This window comes from Anser brachyrhynchus (genome assembly GCF_964034855.1).
Source record: "Anser brachyrhynchus genome assembly, chromosome: 7".
NCBI classification, from domain to species: Eukaryota; Metazoa; Chordata; class Aves; order Anseriformes; family Anatidae; genus Anser; species Anser brachyrhynchus.
In genome coordinates this window covers 17,573,536-17,593,880 of record NC_137701.1, presented here as the reverse complement: position 1 = coordinate 17,593,880, position 20,345 = coordinate 17,573,536, and the positions used below count along the sequence as shown (strand labels likewise).

Here is a 20,345-nt window from a genome sequence, read left to right as displayed (position 1 = left end):
ACATAAACCCTGCTTTCTTTCCTAGGGTTCTGTTCATTGGTCTACAGGTTAATTTGCAAACTGCATGGAAAGAACCAGTATTTGTCTCATTTCCTTCTCTACTTCTATTTTCCCTTGGTTCTTTCATAATTTTTGTCCTTTCCTACGCGATGTGTTTTATACCTCCTTCTGTATACTATTTTCATGTCATTCTGCCTCCAAACTGAATATATAAAACCAAGCATGCCATGAAAAAAATCATTTGGTTATTTTAAATAAAACTTCTCACCTATAAGAAGCTGTCCTAAATCCTTACAGGACTGGTAAAACACAACTTGAAACGTAGTTATATCTTATATCCTTGCTGAATTTCCAATTTTCTGAAGCCTACTTCTGAAAAAACAATTGGTTTCAGTTCTTCCTCCCCTTCACAGTCCTTCCTTCTTTAATCTTAGAAATGACTAAAAAATTCTTAACCATTTAACCATTAAATTCTCACCTGAAATCAACACACAAAAATTTCCACTACCCTCATCAACTCCCCTTCCCCTGTAAATCCTATAAACAGTGTTTTGTAATGAAACTTAGGGAACTTTAAATACACACTATAAACTGCATGATATTAAGAACCATGTTTGTGTGCTGCAGCTGGCTTCTGAAAAGCTGCTACATTTTCAAACGCTAACATCTCTTATCTGAGATATTGTACATGTTAATGCAAGATCTATTAATCCTTTTCAACATGAACTAAAACCTGCTTGAAGAAAATAGCTTTACTTACTAGTGAAAAAGGTACTGTCAGTTGCTCCCACCATAGAAAAGATACCTAACGCACTAAGCAATTTTTCAAACTACTCTAGTTATTTCATGTGTGAACAACTTACTGAGAACTGTGACAAGATTTGAAAGGGTGTGGAACGGTTATCAGGATCCATATACAATAACTTCATGTTGATAGTTGTCACTTGTCATATCCTTGGAAATATATACGGAGAAGATTTACAGACATTGCATTAGAGCTCATATTTAGCAAATTTTCCCTATGTATTTTTTTTTTTTAATTTCAAATACATGTTTACATATGCAAAACAAGGAAGGCATATAAAAAAATACTTAGCTTCTCACCTGAGAAAACGTTGTCCTATTAACAACGCCTGAGACACCGAGTAAAGAATATATTTACTAATGTCTAAGCATTCCATTTCTTTTTGCAAAATAATAATAATTAAAATCTTAATACTGGGGACAAATATTAACTTGCACAGAGACATCCCTTAGAATTTAATAGATGCATGTGCCCCATCAAGTTTTTCATACCTTTTACCAGCAGCCTGGGCATCAACAATTTATAAAAAGAGAAGCAGAAAAGCAAACAAACAAACCAAGGAACAAACAATCAAAAAATTAACTTGTTTCATAACTGATACATTCCCTGGGATCATTTGGAGCAATAGCTGTGCTACTCATTGGCAAAAGAAGGTTGCCAGTTTTTTTCTTTATCTGTTTATAAACAAACCTTTCTACTGTTTCGTAAGAAAAACATGTGACAGAACAGATGCACAGATTTCTGTTTTGCCTTATGTATTATTTAGAAAAGTTTAAAGAAAATTATTTATTTATTTACTTAAATAAAGTCATGTTATGTGCATCAGGGAAAAAAAGCCCACCTCATATATAACAAAGTTCTAGTTATTTCTGCAGACTGACAATCAAGAAGAAAAGCAAGAGCCACCCAACACCTTAGGCAACTTTGCTGAGGTATTAAGATCAGAAGGCACTTTCATTTTTACAGAATGGCTTTTTAAACAGGAAATCTTATAAGCCATACTTAAAAGTTCCACTGATAAAAGATCATTTATTATAGGGTGAGTTGATTTCATTCTTTGAGATATCTGATATGTATTCTGTCAGTCCTCTGAATGCTATTACAGTTAGAAACAATGTATTCTTTGAAATCTTTAAACAACACATGCAGAGGAGGGGTTTAGCAGAAATGTAGTTGTATGGGATCCACTGGGTGTTTAATATGTCTCCATTCCATTTTGGAAAAAACCTTTTTTTTTGGTGAAAGATACAGTGTAAATAAAAAGAGCAAGAACATCAGTCCTTAGTTACTATATTTATGTGCACATATACACAGCCTTGTGACTCTTTCATGGGCAGAATGCCATTGACTTTCCTATAATTTCAAGCGAGTGATTTATGTGATCAGGTGAAGACATGTACATGATATTTTTTCAGCTCATTTCCTCTCTAGGACTGTGCTTTAATTTGGAGAGAAATCTAGGTTTCTACCAGCCAACCTGCATACTGTTTGAAACATGTTTAATGTTTTGGTATTATGATTGAAGCAACTGTCAAAATATTCAATTCCCTGTTTTGCACAGATGACATCAACTTGGATGTAGCACAAAGATGTTGTGCTTCTTAAACCCTTGTATGCTCCCTCTGGGAAGTGTGAGTGCATTGTTGTCATATATATAAATCCAGTGTAAGACTAATCAATGTTTATAAAAAGAACGACAAATTGTTGCACAACAGGCAGTTGGAGAAAAAACATGTGCATCTGTTGTATTATACAAGCCACATGCAGTACACTAAATAGATAAATGAGTAACAGGAATCATTTGCTAACTATGACTTTGAAAATGTAAATCAGAAGGACCAAGGTGAAGAACAGATAGTCCCAAGTCTAACTAGATGTTCTGTGCCAGTCAAACAGCCAGCCAAAACAGGTCTTTTCCTCAGCCAATTGTTTTAATGCTGCAAGTGGATGACACTCCAAATGTCCTCCTCTTTCTCTGCAGGGAGCTTTCCAACTCAAAAAGACACCTAGTCTCTGAATTCAAGAGATGAAAACAAAAATTTCATCTTGCTAATGATTGCCCTACAATCCATATGACTTTTCAGTTTAGGTTTTGTCTGTATCCTGAATGGATGCTGCAGGTCTTTGGCAATTTTACCACTGGGGAAGAATCCCCTTGGCTAAACTAAGGATGAGCTTAGAAACTAGCTGGGGTATTGCTTCATAAATCCACGCCTTTGGACCACAATGACATGCATCAACTGGAAATGGACTGCTTTGTCACAGCAATCCAATCCTGAAAACAGAAGCTATATAATTCTCCATTATGCTGCCTTGAAGAGATTTCCTGTTCCCTGAAGACATTATTTGTATTAAGTATGCATTAGACAAGGTTTGCAATAATTAGCTACCAGTTCTTTAGAAGCCCAGCCCCTTCTGGAAATGTCTCAATGCTGTTAGAAATAAGGTAACACAGTATTTATTATACAGGAATAGATATAAACAGTAAAGTAGTACAGTATAAACTGTACTACAGTTTATGAGCTTTATACTGTAAACAGTATAAACTCATAATTTCTCATTCTGCAAGCTGAGTTTATGTCTGAATTCTCTATATAAGGTAGTAGAAAGAACTATTGATGGAATTGATTGTCATCAACTGAATTAGTACAAAACAGTTGGTACTGCTGAATCAGCAAGGAGATATGCATTATTTATGTCTCCCTTTTCCCATCATCTTATTCTATTAGATTTGTCTAACAAACCACAAAGGAAAAAAAAAACCAACATAAATTAAAAATCCCAGTCTAACAAATGCTGTGCACAGGTGAATTTTTATTAATGATGATTTATAGAGAAACCAAAATACAAATTGTAACCTACATATAAACCAAATAGCACTCAAAGACTCATTTTCTCCTCACACATGATCAGCACCCAATAATGGACACAGCAAACAAAATGAACACCCTCATGAATCAGGTATTTTGCAGTTCAGTCCATCTGATCCTCTGAAGCATGCAGAAGAACAGGATCATGTTCCAAATTGAAGCTAACCTCTGTTGGCCTCACAAGTTCAAGATACACTCCTTGAAGCCAGAGTTTCTCTTTAAACCTATTAAAAAAAAAAGCCAGTTAATATTTCCTATATTTTAAAATGGTGGCTGTTGCAGCATTTCCTTTCATAATCAGCACCATGGTAGTTAACATAGGTTGTTGGTCTTAAAGCAGTAAGAGATCAAAGAGCAAATGCAAAGTGACTCCAGACAGAACATAAATTATCCTAAAACTATCTTACTGACGATAACAAATAACCAGAGAGTACTTTAGGTATAATGAACAAAAGAGATTTTTTTTTTTTTAAAAGAGAATTTTAATCTTTCTGCATGATCTACATGTTTTAATCATACTGAATTCTATGTTAGCACCACAGAAAATTAACATGACCTTGCATTTGATTTCATTGCTTTGGAATACCCATCACCTCACAGTGATACAGAAAACACAGAACAAAACACAAGGGATCAACGCTTGATCGGTCATACATTAGGGAAAGCATGTAGGCAGCTTCTGAAACATGAACAGCTTTTTTTTATCAACATATGAAATAACTTTGCTTTCCATTTGCATGGTGCTCTACAACTAGATAGGTAAACCTCAAGAACTGATGAAAGAAAAAAAATTGCTCTTGCTCTTTTCTATGACCTTTTGCATAATACTCACTGTGTATGAAAAAATATATATATTTAGATATTTTCAGGAAGCAAATGCATTTTTATGTGACCAGTGTAAAATTAATATTTTGAGCAGACCATGAAGGAGAAGCCTGACAGCAGTCCCACAGGGTGTCAACCACTTTTCAAAGTTATATTAACCATTACTTCTTCCTTGAGACCCACAGGGCCTCTTTTCCATTATATTGCTCCAAATAAGTTCAAGAAATAAAGCTATTTTACCATACCTAGTGAAAACATCTTTTCACTGTAAAACAGTGAAACTCTTACTAGTTTCAGTCATGCAATACACATGATCAGTAGAGCTGTTCAGTTATTTTATGCTGAAAACCTCTGACAGCAAAACTGTATATATAAATCTTTTCCCAACACCCAAGTCCCAATCTTATGTCATCTTACCTGATGTTTGCAATGAAACAATGAACTGACAATGGAGTAAACTAGATTAGTAACAGTCCCAAGATATAAAAACTCTCTCTCACCCCTGAACGCATTACTACAAAGCACGTGAAGTTCTAGCATTATAAACTACAGTTGGCTATCAGAGCCTAAATTCAGAAGGCAAGATACAATCTTGTGCAGGAAGTCAACACAAAGACTATTGACTTTAAATACCGTACTTAATCTCCTCAAAGTGCATAATGGAAGGCTTTGGCATCTTAAATCAGTTAATGATTGCTCCTGTGCTAGTAGGATTGCTACTAATACTTCTAAAAAGATGCTTACCTAGTAGAAAATTTTGCTTGCATATTCATTTATTGAGACTTCATGTTCTAGATGTATGGCATTGAAATGAGGCCTACTGTCATAAGGAACATTTTCCTTTTGCTTATTAAAGGTCCAAAATATTACAAATTTCTGCATGGCACAGCAGACAAGGAGCTGCTTTATCAACTTCACAACTTTGTCCTGGAGGCTTCAACTATTTTATTCATTAATACATCACAATTTTTAAATGTAGATCACATAACATGAGATTATTTTGCAGACAAATAGTCCTTCACTGCGGTCAAATTCTACCTGCGTATTACGATTACTTAGAGATCCAATATTTGGTTAATATGCTGATCTTTCACATAATAAGAAATCAATGGCTACTAGAGGTTTTTGTGCACGTTTCTTTTACCATTTTAATAAACAATAATAATAATGAATAATATACTGCAGCAATACAAGAGAATTAGTGTCTATGCATATATATATATATATGCACATACAGAAAATATCAACTGCTCTACTTAGGCAACATGCTCTTGCAAAGAAAATGATTCAAGGCTTATGCAAAATGTACAACAGTGTTCTGCAAATGTTAAATAGGGAAGTTATGTATAGCAACTACTTTCTCCCTTAAAAAGGAAATGCTAATGGGCTAAAAATCAGTGTATTCTAATGTCATGTCAAAAGCCCATCTGCACAACGAAGGAAAAATACTTAAGTGATATCAACCTGAACTTCTGGAATACTTTTTACCTTCGAGTTGTAGGTAATATTGTTCAGTTGTAGGTTAATATTAAGATTAATATAGCTAGATATAAAAAATAAATCACCAAACTAAATATCTTGTTCCACATAAATTCACTTCTCTATTGTATTACAAGGTCTTTAAACTAACAAAATTTTATACCTTTTAATGCAGGATTAAGCACAAAAAGCAGTCACAATATGTGCTTCATTTCCATTATGCAAAAATTCATAGGAACAGAAAGAGTGTTTGATGGGTGCTTCATAAATTAAAGTTTTTAGAGCTATTTGAGTATTACAAGATGTAGCACAGAGTAAGCTGCAAATTACCTTAATGGGAGATGTTTAGTGAGTGGCCTTTGATCTCTCACATAAAATGTGTCCTGGGTTTGTAGTAGTTCACCTGTGGTGACATTCACTTTTTCTGAAAAATATCCATCTTTCCATTCTGATTTAGTCTGAGTTACAGTGGAAATTTCTGGGGTTTTATTTTTCTCTGAAACAAGACATTTACATCAGTAAGTGGAAATTAGGTTCTCAATTAATATGGCAATGTGCCTTAAAGCATGCAGCTGGCCAGGGTGAGTCACCTATCACTGTTACAACAGCAGAACAGTGTGCCTTCCCAACTTCATTGCTGGCAACACAGATATATTTCCCAGTATCAGCAAGGACTACATTTCTTTTTAAGAGGTAATAGGTATCTCCTAATTTCTCAATCTGTAAAACAATAGAATGCACATAGGAAATTATAAGGAGCATAAAGCAAAATGTATTATCTTTCTCCAAGAAATATTTCAAGAACTTTAGAACATACACTGATATCTCCAGCTACCACTTGGATATCATCCTTAGTCCAGCAGACGTGGGGTTTGGGTTTTCCATGTATAGTGCAATGCAGGATTAAATCTTCTCCTTCTTGTAGAGTTGTATGTCCAAATTTTTGTATGAAGTTTGGCTGTTTTCCCTGTACTGAAAAAAAGACTAACTTCACTCTACTTTAAATGGCAAAACTAAAGCAACTGAAGCAAAAATCCATTCTCATAGTTAGAACTTTACCACATTCCATGACAAAGAGAGCCTTCATTGACACCTGGAACTCAGGATAACTTTTTTGCAAGACAGGAGTAGGCACACATCATTTATCTATATAATATAAAGTTTGCTGAAACACATGGATATCAAGCATCCAAGAATTTCATGCATCAGCAGTGATATTAGATCCACAGTAATGATAATGAATCACGTTCTTTGCGTAGGTAATAGTTAAATATATGTGGATTACTGTGTTTCAGTGAAGAGTAAATAAATATCGCACACAAATTTAAAGGAAAAAGGTTAAGACAGCTAACTTGCATTTAGCATACTGTCATACATCACACACTTCGCTTTTTTTTATTCCAATGTTCCAGTCTAATATGTTGTTGAAAAAAAAAATATATTGTTCTATATTTACAGCAATGATTACAGCCAGAACATGGTCTCTGTACTACTATCATCAAGATCAATATTTTGGCCATCATTAACACTAAGGCCACACACTATGAGATTATGCAGCACATATTTGATTTAGATGAAGCATGGGCACATAACTGCATTTATTTTGCAATAACCAGAGCACATGAGGTGGAGTTTGTATTGGTTTCATGCCAACTGTAGGAGGACAGATGATACCTGAGCCAATACCAGAGTACAAAGTCTGGCCAATAAAAATTAACTCATCAGAAATGTTTGAAGAAATTTCAGTCATCTGAGTCAGTTTGTACTGATTCAGAGCTTTGCTTCATGTGACAATAAATTTAATGAGCTGTAAAGCTGGATGTACTGAAACATCATATTTCTACCCAAAGTTCCACTTAAATTCTACCTCCATGGCCACATTAAAAGAAGAAAAATACCTCAGAATTCAAATCAAGTATTCATGACACAGGGAATTCAAAGCAGCCCTGATGCTAACACACAGAACACACACAAAGATATATACCACAACAAAAATAAACATTTTGCTTCCCTAATTCTTGTTCCTCTTTATGGTAAACTATAATATATCTCCATAATATTGAGCAAAACTAATCATCAGTCTTTTCAGAAATTGAAGTTACTGAAATGTACTACGAACTATGCCAGCATCACCCCATTGTATTACAATAAATAATTTTGCTTTATGCTATTGTGAAACAAAAAACAGCATACGTCACAAAAGTAGCCAGCAATATCTAAATCCATAATATATGGATTATTAGCCACTGTCCTTTGGATGTATTTGCCTAATGGGGGACTGTCAACATGGTGAGGCAGACATTTTCACCTCCTGTATTAACAAATTCTTTGCTTAGGTGAGCTATTACTCAAAAGAAGCTTTCAATAAAGTCTTAGCTGCGTAACATTCTTCCCATCCTGTAGGTCTGAGGCCACAATACAAAGCAGAAGTATGTGACTTTTACTCTCATACTCTTGCTAACCTAAGATAGCTCAGTAGATCAACAGTTGAGTTCTCAGCTGTTGAAAGCTAGCATACACACGCTGCCACCATTGTTACATTGCAGAGATTTGGAGTCTACAGCTTCACTTCAACAGGAGAAACAACCAACCAACCAAAGAATAAAAGATTTGAATGGTACTGTGACAATGATCAATCAGATAACATCTTGATGTTGAATCAGTAAATCAGCAGAACACAGAAACTAAAATGACCAGTTTCTAGACAGCAAAGTGAAAAGTATGTGCAAACAAAACCATGAAGTGGCAGTAACTACAACTCTTTGAGGAACATGCTACAGTACTCAATAAAGGAACATTCTGATGTAAAAAGGAGAGATCTTCCTCTGACAGCAACCTTCAAGAGGAAATATATGATTATATTTCGCCAGTGATTTGCCCATGATATCATAATGAAATGCCAGAATAAGCTAAAACAACTTGCCAATTAAAATTGATTCCTAGGATAGACATTGTATGAACCACAAACGATTAGCAGGAACAGATTTTTTTTTTTTTCCCTGCCTTATGGAAGGAAACAACATTTCAGGCTGTCAGGGCTACTGAAAACCCACTCTGTCAACTTCATCCAAGAAATTTGTCTATTCATTTCACAATATTAAATGTTATATATTTGTTGGAAACAGTACAATTCTGCTGCAAGCTGGGGAACTGGCAAGCATGAAAAGGAAAACTCAGAGGTCTGGAACAATGCAAAAACTGCAGGTGTGGAGAAAACCTGGGCTTGACTTTATCACATGTTTTTTACCACCCCCACTGATGCTCAAGCACAGGTGGTACCAGATCAAGCCAAATTGTTTTCAGCAGCCAGTTTTGATTACTATGATTCACAGTTATTCTTAGTCTGTTTACTCTGTGCACATAATTTCAAATCTCTGAATGTCTTGAAATGTGACGTTAGGAAATTTTCTCAACTTCTAACTGTATCTTCTAAAAAAAATTTAGACTAGACTGAGATTCATACCATTCTGCTCGGAGAATTTGGATTCTGTCAGCATTACTCTTACTTGAAACTGTATTTTATTGTTTGGCGATTTTTGTTTTAGTCAAGCTACTAACACACTCACAAGGAATTTTATTAAGAAACATCAAGTGGGTTGATGATCCCAGCTGATCGGAAATAACCATATCCAGAGCTCAAGTCTCATCGAACACCATGGTATAGCCTCAAAAAGGAAACTGAGCTGTAATTTTTAAAGACAAAACTCCCCCGCACACACAAAATAATACTACCTTAGCCTACCAAAGTCTCCAGAAAAAGGAGCAGAAATAGGCATACCTTACCAGTCATTTGAGAGGAAGCCACCTTCTCCACTGCAGCTCCATCCACATCTGATCCAAAGCCAACCAGAGGAATGCCTCAGCTTCCCTTTGCCTATTGACTCACCTAGGCCAACAATCAGGCTGCTTCTTTTGAAAAATAAAAAGAATTAACCCCTTTCCCCTCCAAATTTGTACACCTTGTGTAAGCACCCTTTCACATAATTCCACTTCTTCTAGTCAGGCAATCTTGTTCACCGCTTTCTTTTTTAATGGGTGCCTGTATATGGGGAAGGAGGAAGGGAGGTTAGGTTAGTAAAGTGCCTAAGCAGAATATTTTTGTTGTGAGTCTGAAGAGATATCTAAAACTGCTTCTTAAGACAGCAGTCAGGATGATGTAAATATTCTTGGATCTTACATTAATTATAGGTTCAAAACTGTGACCGTGGGAGTTCCGTATGGTAAAACAAGAACACAGAAAAAACAGAATTCAAAACACCCATCGTACTATTCTGCTTGTACGGAATGGTTAAAAGAAGGAGGAAGCAAGGTATACACAAAACAAACTATTTAGAGAAAAAAAAAAGGGGTGGGGGGTGGGGAGAGGGAAGGAGGCTGGCAGGAATTTTCCAGCAATTTTTTGGGGGGAACTCAGAGTCATCAAATCAAGAGTATTTAACCCAGACTACCAACAAAGCACTACTCAGTATTGACTACACCTTTGTTTACAAAGCAAAGCATTAAAAACCAGGACGCTTTCAAGTATCTCGCTGTGTAGTCGGTATCTCTAACCTCTTTCTTTTAAAATTTTATTTCTTGCAGCTATTAAAAATGTGGCTGATATCCACATAATTATTAAAAATTACACATTTTAAAATATTTCTGATTAAAGTTTGATGCAATACAGTACTCACTCTGAGATATGTGAAAATCAAGTTTTGTTAATCTAAAATTCACAGAAATTTCCAAATTCTCTGAGGAAAGTTTTATTGAACAATGAGATTAAAAACTTCTGCACTGATTTAAGATCTATAGACGTGCTACAGTATTTTTACCTTATGTTTATACCTTTTTGATTAATAATTATATCCGACTATGCAAAAATGGTATTTTCAGAAAAGACAATATGTTGGTTTTGACCTTTTACAATTTCACAGTGTCTGTCACATAGTAACAGCATGAATGTAATACTTGTGTGCACCCTTAAATACAATTGTATACTTAGATTTTGAAAGTTGGATTCCTTTGCATCTCACTCTCTTTTAACAACTTGAAAGATGTTATTTAATATTTAAATAGAAGCTTAATTCTAGGATTTAATCCAATAGTAGGAAACTCATTCTTTCACAAATAACACGTTTGAGTAAAAATGAAAGTGGATGTGCTGGCAAGGGCACAGATTATAAGCCACTTTATCTGCTTTTGAATTGAACAGCAAAACTACTGCTTACTTTCTTTAGAAAGGCAGCTGGCTTCCCTGGGTGACAGGTAATCTACTGGGGTCTTCCATATAATCTTTAGATGCATATAATTTTACTCAGTGTTCAAAGACTGTTATCAGCATTCTAGTCATCCCCATTGGAATAATTTTTATTTTGTCTTTGTTTGACGTAGTTGGAGACAAGACCACTATTGACTTTTTTTTTTTCTCTCTTTGGTGACGATCTGTTGAAATCTGAGCTACGGAATTTGTCCGTTAGAACTGGCATTTACGGTTCAAGTTGGAAAAGGAGTGTTAACCTCACCAAGCGTGGCTTTTCACTACCATTCTTCCTTGGTAGTTTTGCAGTCAGAGGGCAGCTTTTCTTTAGTGACTTCCTAGACAGAAGTAGCTTAAGAATGTCCTTCTCTAGCCAACAAAATTGAGCATGGATGGTGTTTCAACATCATATCATAGCAGTGATCATCTACAGGGACATCACATCAATGCAGCTTCCTCATCTGCAAAGTATTCCAGACTATCATCCCAAATCAAGACTCAAATAGCAATGCCTTAAAAAAGTCCATTAAGATAAACTACTTCCATGTCTTGTTCAGTATATGAATAGGAATAGTATACCAATAGGACTTTCAAAATATGATTTTAAAAAAGATAAAAATAAATATGGAAACACAATCTTTAGCAACAATCCTCATTTCATGAATTATTTAAACTATAACTCAGAAGAGCAAAATCGGGTTTTAAATGTTTTTCTGCAAAGGGGGGCAAAAAGTTAACTATACAAGACTAGAAATATGAAGCATGGTACATATGCAGAGTTTTACTGTAAAAGGTAGAATATACTTGTTCATAAGCATACAGAGCATAGATTTGCAACAGTTTGAACAAAATCTACTTTCTCTTGCTCTGAAGCATCTCTTAATCTCTTCCTCTCTCGGAGCAAAGATTACAGTCTTCCTTGCTATGCTTGGGAGTGCGTGTGTAACCCAAACTCCAATATCAGATAACATTACTAGTTAGTTTCTAATAATAATAATAATGAAAAGACTGAATAAATCCCACTTGGGTTCAAAGCTTTCTCTCACCTAATTTTGCAAACTACCTTTAGATATTGTCTGTCAAATCTCACGTGAACCAAGTAACTGAGCTCTCTTCTGCTTGTTCTAAAGCCTTTTAAGTAACATTAAGAATAAGAGCAGAAACAGATTTAATGTAATTTGTATGAGAGAAAAGGTCTGCATAGCTGTTCCCTTGTAATACCTCAGTCTGGATGTACATTAGGAAGGAGAAAGAATACCCCTCTAGGAGTTGTCTGGTTCCTTTTCAACTCATAGAGCTGATTATTGTAAATAGTCTTTCTTGAAGTGCTATCAAGCAATTGGATCTGACTACCAGTCTATATCCAAGCTACCTCTGGTTTCTGCTCCATGACAAGATGAAAAGTTCAAGTTTTTTCACTTCGATGGAACTACAAGTGGGGTTGTGACAAGATCTTCTGAACAGGATTAGAATCCTTGACTCCTGAAGGACAGAAGCTCACCCTGCATTGCTGTTTTACTCCACAAGTGGCTCTCCTCCAACCAAAATGTCAACTTTGTGCTGAACTCACCCACTCACCGTATAAAGATGACAGAACAATGATTATTCTAGCAATGAACTTTCTGTAGTTTTCAAGATGAAGCATCCACACATTAAAACAGAGATGCAGCTTCGAGTCCAGCCTCTACAGAGCTATGACTCTGGTACTAGCTTTGTGACAGTTAGTGAATAATTTAAAGGCCTGATTCTGGAAGTGGCAAGGCAGAAGAGAACATCTTTGCTTTCACTGCTGTTTTTTTGGCTCCCCCCCCCCCAATATTTTCCTTTCTCGGTGCATAAACTTAGGCTCAAGATTGAAGGAAAAAATGCCTGGGAAAGCGATCTGAGTGTTCTATAAAGTTAGCTAGAAAGCAGAAAGCAAATCAAAACAACATCCATGAGTACTTTTAATTTTTGAATGATGGGCTTCTGGAAGAGTCACAATTCTCAGTAAAAACAGAGCACTGAAGGCAGCCATCACCTAAGATTTTTTTTTCAAACAGAAAATAAGCATTATAAACAGGATACGGTTATCAAGCACTGGCAGCTGTGCAGCAGACAAAACCTTACAGAGTGTAGGAGAGGCATGTGGGGTTTGTTCTTACCGTAATACTACTTAATGTAATGATCAGTTAGGTAAGTCAGCTTGCTCATGAAGGTTTTGCTGAATGTTTGTAACAACTACTAAAGGCAGATAATGTCACAAGGGCATAAGCACACTAAACTGAATTTTACTTTTATGAAAATTGAAACATTCAAAATTGTACTAATTAAAAATAGTTTTATTGTGAAATGGAAAGTAAACTTTTAGAGAAGTGATTTTTATAGCTGGGAGATGGAACAACCTTTTCAGGAGATGACTGAACTCAGAAAATTGTTCGTTCAGGGTTTAGTTAAATATTTTGTTCTGTCATTTGCCCACCACCTCCTCTCCTCTTCCTCCAGCTCCCTCTTATAGTTGTGAGGTTGTATTCCCTTAAGAACTTCTCCTGTTTCAAAGTTACAAGAATTTTAATAAAGTTACAGTCACTGGGCCAAAATATCTAAATGTCAGTGTTCAATTTCATTGGCGCCCTGCAATTTGCAATATGTATTCTGCTCACAGCATGCTGCACAGTAGAAGGCTTATTTTCTTTCAGCAAAATGTGGAAGAGAAAGTAAATATTTCCTCTCTCTAAATTTTCCACACCACCATAATCATAACATGAAAGAAGAAAGATTATGAAAGAATATTTCATAATATGAAAGATGAAAATCAAAGATGCAGGAAAAATCATGTGTCTTCCTCTCAATTGGTTTTACCGTACTTAAACAAATACTAGAAGTAAAGAAGAATTCAAGATGAATTCTTCCACTAGCAGTTATGTTGCTTTTATCAAATATTTAAGCAAAGTACTTAATAAATAACATCTACGGCTGTCCTGGTCAAGAATGAAATGCAATATGTTGATAAATTTCTGTTTTGGATTAACTACTTTGAAGTTACAGAAGAATTCTATTTGACTGATCTTTTAATTATTTTTTGGTGTGAGTACACTTTTGAGTATTTCTACAATGTGATTGTTTGAAATAAGTGCATTAAAATTTTTAAATGTGCATAAATGCTCATTTCATAAACTATTATTTTTCTTTTCCTATATATTAACAATATGGAGAACTATCATAAATATTTATAATTTTAATTTTTAAGAAGGCAGAGAAGTATCACAAGCATCTCTCTAAGCAGATGGATATGTTGGAAGGTCTCATTTTGTAAGCATGTGCAGGTTTTGTTCTACTGTATGCTAGGTGCTGCTTATACAAATCCTGACAATTCTGGGTCAAATCTCTGTAGTGCAGATTATCACATCTCTACTGGAACTACTGCAGCTTTTATTTGTGGAGACGATCCTCTGGAATGAGACTGAAATTTAAATCTGATCTATGGCAGTGCAATCATGAATATTACCATTTTATACTAAGAAGCTTTACCTTACAGATAAAAAAAAATAAAAATAAAGGTAGATGAGAAAAATGTCATTGGAAATAATAAATCTTATGTTTAAAATAAAATTCAGTGTCCTCCTTCATCCCCACCAAAAACTGTATCATAAAAAATATGTTGATCTGAGTGCACTACCTGTGTGTATTTTGACATGTAATAGCCAGTAAAACTGTTTTCAACACTTCATATTGCCAACATATTTAGAATGGAAACCGGGTCTTAGATTCTAGAAAATCTTTGTAACTTATTTTTATCTCAACATCACTATGAGAAAGAAAAACAATCATATAATACCGGTATTAAGAAACAAGCAATATATCGAGCGTGGCATAGAAGTAGTTTGGTACAGATGGTGAAAGATTCAGTGTAGGACAATAAATTTCATGTTGCCTTAGCATGTGAGAATTAAGTCCAGTGCAGTCAATATTGTACTTTTGTGAATAGCCAGTACATTAGTGATATGCTAATATAGATGACACACAGCATTATCCAGTCTATTCTTGTAATAGGTGGCCTGTTACCTTTCACGTGGAGAATGGCACTTGATGATATGGTGCCACTAGAATTTTTAGCCCGAACAACATAGAGGCCAGCATCTTTATCACACACCTTCTGAATGAGTAAAGTATGCTTTGTCTCCTTTTGTAAAAGCGTTAAGTGCTCATCTGCAGTCAGTTTCTGGCCCTTCTTGTACCTGAAGCAGAGAGTCAGTTTTCAAGTCAGATTTGTATCATTGTATGTCAAGCAGAAACTTCCAAATTCAGAAAACCTCTAGAACACAAAGTTGGCAGCAAGAGAGAGTTCACTGTCATGCTCTCAATCCTCATTTTTCCAAATTATATACAAATATGGATGCATATTTAAATTATTCAAATTGTTGGAGAAGACAATCTTAACACTAGAAAACGTGGCTCTGAAAATGGTTTTGCATTGACAAGTCACCCAGTTATCTCACTGCAGTAGTCAAGGAGAGAGTAGCACAAAGGCCCGTCCCCTCAATTTTTTGCTGAAATATTTTTGCTAGTAAGGTGTTCAGTCAATCCATATTCAAATCAGGGGAAATAGCATCTTAAATGCACAAGCAACATACAAACTTTCTGTCTTATAAAGAACTTTCTAAACAGTCAGGGACCCATTCCTCCACACGAGCCCACTTACGTTTACTTAGCTCACATAACAGACAGGATAGAACAACGTATTGTGACTTATTTCAGAAAATTGGTGTCATATTCTAACACTTGAGGATCAGTCACCATGTATTGGTATTGACTCCTGATTTATGAATTGGAAGTGAGAGAAAATTCTGGCTCTTCTTGCCTGATAGTGTTTCAGTATAAGCTGCTTTTAACCTAATCCAAATGCATACATGATTTTCCAACTATATATCCAACAAAGTGTCTATATCAGTACAAAATACATGGTATTGGTGTTACCATACTAATTTTTTTTATCACAAAGATATTAATTTTCTATTTTCATAAATTTATCATTTGCAAAATGCTTTCAGTTGAATGTTATTCTTAAAAAGACCATGTATCATCAGTATACATACTTTTGAGCTAAATTAATGCTTTCTTATGATAAAACAAAATTGAAGGTACCTCGTTTCACCAGCAATACTCCTCAAAGTGCAGAATAATTGGATTTAAATTAAATTTATTGATACCAATAGAGTATACCACCAAGGCTGCAGAGTCCAGTATTTTTCTCAGTGCTATAGAAGAAAATTCAGCTTACTAAGAGCTTATAGTTTACTTATTTTGTCTTCTGCACAATATATATGTTTTACATGTGTAGTATTAGAAATGTCTTCAAGTTAAGGTTATTAAGAGGCATATCTTACTTTAATCCATTAAAGGAAGGCCTCCACTGTGAAAGGCTAATGGAATAAGCCAAGGAATGGCAAACAAGGTAAAAGTTTATGAAAATAGGCCAGCAAATACAGGACTAACACTGAAATCTCGGAATCCTGCCTCCTCTTTCAGTCCCTATCTATCTTTGCATGGAACTTATAAAAAGTCATATTAAAATATGTTTGTATTAAAATATCTGTATTTCTCACAATAGAGTATAAAGAAATCTAATTAGACATATAGCCATTCAGAGTGAGAGACAGAGAGAGCAAGTATTTCATATTAAACGGGTACTCATAGTGTAGACACTAGAGTTTTGGTTTTTTAACCTGTAACCTCTCCTGGTTTTGACAATTCTTTCACTTATATATATATATGTGTGTGCACCCCTATACATAGTGACTATAAATATTTGTGTCTGTCTGTATATTGTGGCAAGTTCCTGACACAACACAGGTGAATTACTTACAGTAAATCTGGATTGAGTCTTTCTTTTAAGACATTACTGAACAAGTGGATTGTTATAGCCTAGAACATAAAAAGTTCTTTACATACTTGCTCAAAGAATGTTGGATATGCTTGCAGTTGTTTGATACTCTCATTATTCATAAAATCATAAGATTATTTCAAGTAGGTTAATTGTTAAAACAATTTTGAAAGTGGGAAACATGCAGAACTGTGGAGTGGTAAGGATACAAGCCATTTATTCTAGTCTATAGATTAATGAATATAGATATAAGTGGTTCAATGTGCCTCACTAATAGGTATATTTAGTTTTTCTCGTTATAATCTACCCACCATGTCAGTGTAGGCTCTGGGAATCCTGTTACTTCTACTTCCAAGGTTACTGGAGAACCTTCCATGACGGTTACATTAGACAGAAGCTGGGAGAAGTTAGGCGCCTGTCCAGTTAGGCTGGCCATGCTGTTCTTTTCTGATGCACTTTTAATCTCTTCTCGGGTAACCATCTGCCTCTGACAGCTTCTGGTGGCGTCTGATTGAAACATGAAACCTGAGAATGCATCAGGCAAAGCATGCAGCCTGTCCTGGGTTTTAGTACAGTTATTCAAGTCATGCAATTGTTCTTGTGCTTCTGCCATGCTTTTACAAAGTTCAAGGTGTTGCAAGTGTGTTTTGCACACTTCACTCCTCATGCTATATACTGGTTTGGCATTCACTGTGCAGGAAGCAGTGCTAGCCTCAGATACTGCTCGTAAACTATAAGCCAAAGGAGCTTCTGCTCTGACTTTTGGATCAGAATCTGCTGAAGAGATATAAAACTTCTCAAACTGATCAGATGGAATTTCCATTCTAATATTTGTAGCATCAGCATAAGCAGAATTTGTTAAGAGATCAGATGCTTCCATCAACTTTTTACCAATAGTGTTTTTCTGTATTTGCAAGCTATAGGAACTGGCATGCGGATTATGAGAACTACAACAGCACTGCTCTTCTAGCTCTGTTTCAGAAAATAAGACGTTGGATTCTGGTGTCTCAGAAAGTGGTGGCAAAGAGATATCATCAGGTGATATACACTCATATTCATCTCCAGAGGGTATTTCTTCTGCCAGGAACTCAGTCTGTGAGCTCTTCTCTTTCGCTGAAGATGGCAACTCTGCATCCTGTGAAACAAGATCCTTACCAGCTGGGCAGATAATTGGAATATCAGCCAATTTATTCCTCTCCTTAAATTAGGAGGGGACAGAACAGAAGTGAAAGAAGAAAAACAGAGAGAGGAAGAATGAGTTACTGTTCTAAGCATCGCCTTTTCATGCAGAAGCTATAAACAATATTTGAAAGATTTCCTCTAATTAAGCTTAATTATTCTGAGAAGCAGGAGGAAACATGAGGAAAGGATAGTCATTAGAAAAGTTTGCAGAAGTTAACTGGAATTTCTAACTGTTTGGATGGACTAGCAGAAAACATAGTACAAGAACTTAATAGAGCAGTAACAATAAAAATACCTCTTTCTGTAAACAAATGACAACTTGTGGATTTCCTGCTCTTTTTATGAGTGCTTTTTATAAGAGCATTTGTAGTGTGTGCATGTGTGTGTGTGAAAGGAGATGGCATAATGACGTCTCAATGGGAAACAGTTACATAACAAAAAATAGATTAACAGCTAAGTTACTGGACTTCTGTTATTTGAGAGTCACTGGTCATATTCAAGATTTACAATTAAATCTTTAAGATATTTTTTCAAGCATTTTATCTTTTCCTTATTTTGTGACAGTTGTTACAAGATCTTGTTCAGATATTAACAGAAATTAATGGTAAAATTATTTTTTATTTCCTTGAACCCATCATATTTTACAAGTAATTGGATTTATCATGAGTGCATTCACTTCAATTGCAAAACATCAAAGACATTTGATTTATTATTGTCTGCCTCTTGATTTTTGTTTAGTGTGTAACCACATAGTCGGGCCTATCAGGCTTCACTTGTGTCGGGGCTCACAGCAAAAATGTTCACAATATTTTCTTATGGTATTCTCTTGCTCTCTTAAAAATATATTTAATCCACTAAGCAATGTTTCTGTCACCTATAAACTGTTCATTCAAAGCTATTGTGTGGTACACCCGGTGTCTTTGTTCTCCAAATCAGACTTCTTTGGCAGTACCCAGTACACAACTGCAGCAGCACAGTTGTTTGGACTTTTTTTGTTTTGTTTTGTTTTATTGCTTTATTATAGAACCTAATCATTGGAATGCTAATTACCACAGTAAAAGAAAAAAACAGTACCTCACATGCACACTTGGTCTGTACACACGCACCCATATCTGTAGATATGGTAAAATTAATACAGATTTTTTTCTAAGTTAATAAAATCATTATTTAAAAGCCAGGTGACCGGTGCCAAGTATGCAAATGAATGAATGGAAGAAAGTTTGTTTTTTACTGTGTCTATTTTATCTAAAACATTCATTTCACTTGTAAGATGAAGCTCAAGTTTGTGTATTAAGTGCTTTCCACATGCATCCTCTGATGATGAGCACCAACTCCCAAAATATCTTTGAATATGAATATATCATGGATGTAAACATAATAATTCTCTTTCCAATTTAGTGAAATATGTCAATTTTTCACCTTTCCAATTACTAAGAAAAAAATAAATACTTGAGTTGCTTCTTCACTTGGCATGTATTCAAATTTTTTACTGGGGTTCTAACTAATTGTCAACTATTCCTAAGAAATAGTTATTTTTAGCAATAGATTTCAGTTTGCTTATACAATGTATTTTTCTTGGGTTTGCAAATTTGTCATCCAGCTCTTTTATCCTTACCAGTATTGTTCTAAGTAACCATGTCAGTTATAAGCCTGACCAGATTTGCAAGCCTTTCTTAAATTAAGTTTTAATAGACACTTTGGCAGCAAAAATCAGGCTATTATAGTTTGAATTGCACTAACAAATTTAATAAACCAAATCTAATTAAATATTAAGTTAAGTGTCTCAAGAATATTACATTCTGAGCAGGTATATGTAAAAAGCATAGGTCAAAATGTCCAAATTGACAGTTTCTACTGTCTGAATGAAATTAATGATCCAGATCCATCCTATTGAAGAGCATATGCATATGTGCACACATTGACATACGTTTGGGCAACTATGGGAAAGCCAAAACGACGTTGGAGTCCTCCACTAACTAATCTAGTATCCTAGTGCAGGGCTGTGCTGCCAGTTTCATGGTCAACACATCTCGGGGGCAGGCTACAGAATAGAGCAGAGTTATTCCAAACACTGCTGCTGTG

The 20,345-nt window shown here is 35.2% G+C and overlaps 1 protein-coding gene across 2 annotated transcripts in view; it reads right to left on the bottom strand.

Annotated features, from left to right (window-relative positions):
- Positions 1-3,599: 3,599 nt before the first annotated feature.
- CCDC141 (coiled-coil domain containing 141) overlaps positions 3,600-20,345 on the bottom strand; it is an 84,385-nt gene continuing 67,639 nt past the window's right edge. Inside the window, exons 27-32 of one of the 2 annotated variants that reach the window (XM_080599476.1) lie at positions 17,393-18,279; positions 15,263-15,435; positions 6,797-6,951; positions 6,570-6,699; positions 6,310-6,475; positions 3,600-3,899 (exon numbers count right to left, since the gene is read on the bottom strand). In XM_080599476.1, the coding sequence (XP_080455602.1) occupies positions 3,779-3,899; positions 6,310-6,475; positions 6,570-6,699; positions 6,797-6,951; positions 15,263-15,435; positions 17,393-18,279 (1,632 nt within the window). In that variant the 3' untranslated portion in view covers positions 3,600-3,778. Of the gene's footprint in view, positions 3,900-6,309; positions 6,476-6,569; positions 6,700-6,796; positions 6,952-13,149; positions 15,436-17,392; positions 18,280-20,345 lie in introns of those variants that run through there. The other variant, XM_080599477.1, reaches the window with a different exon arrangement.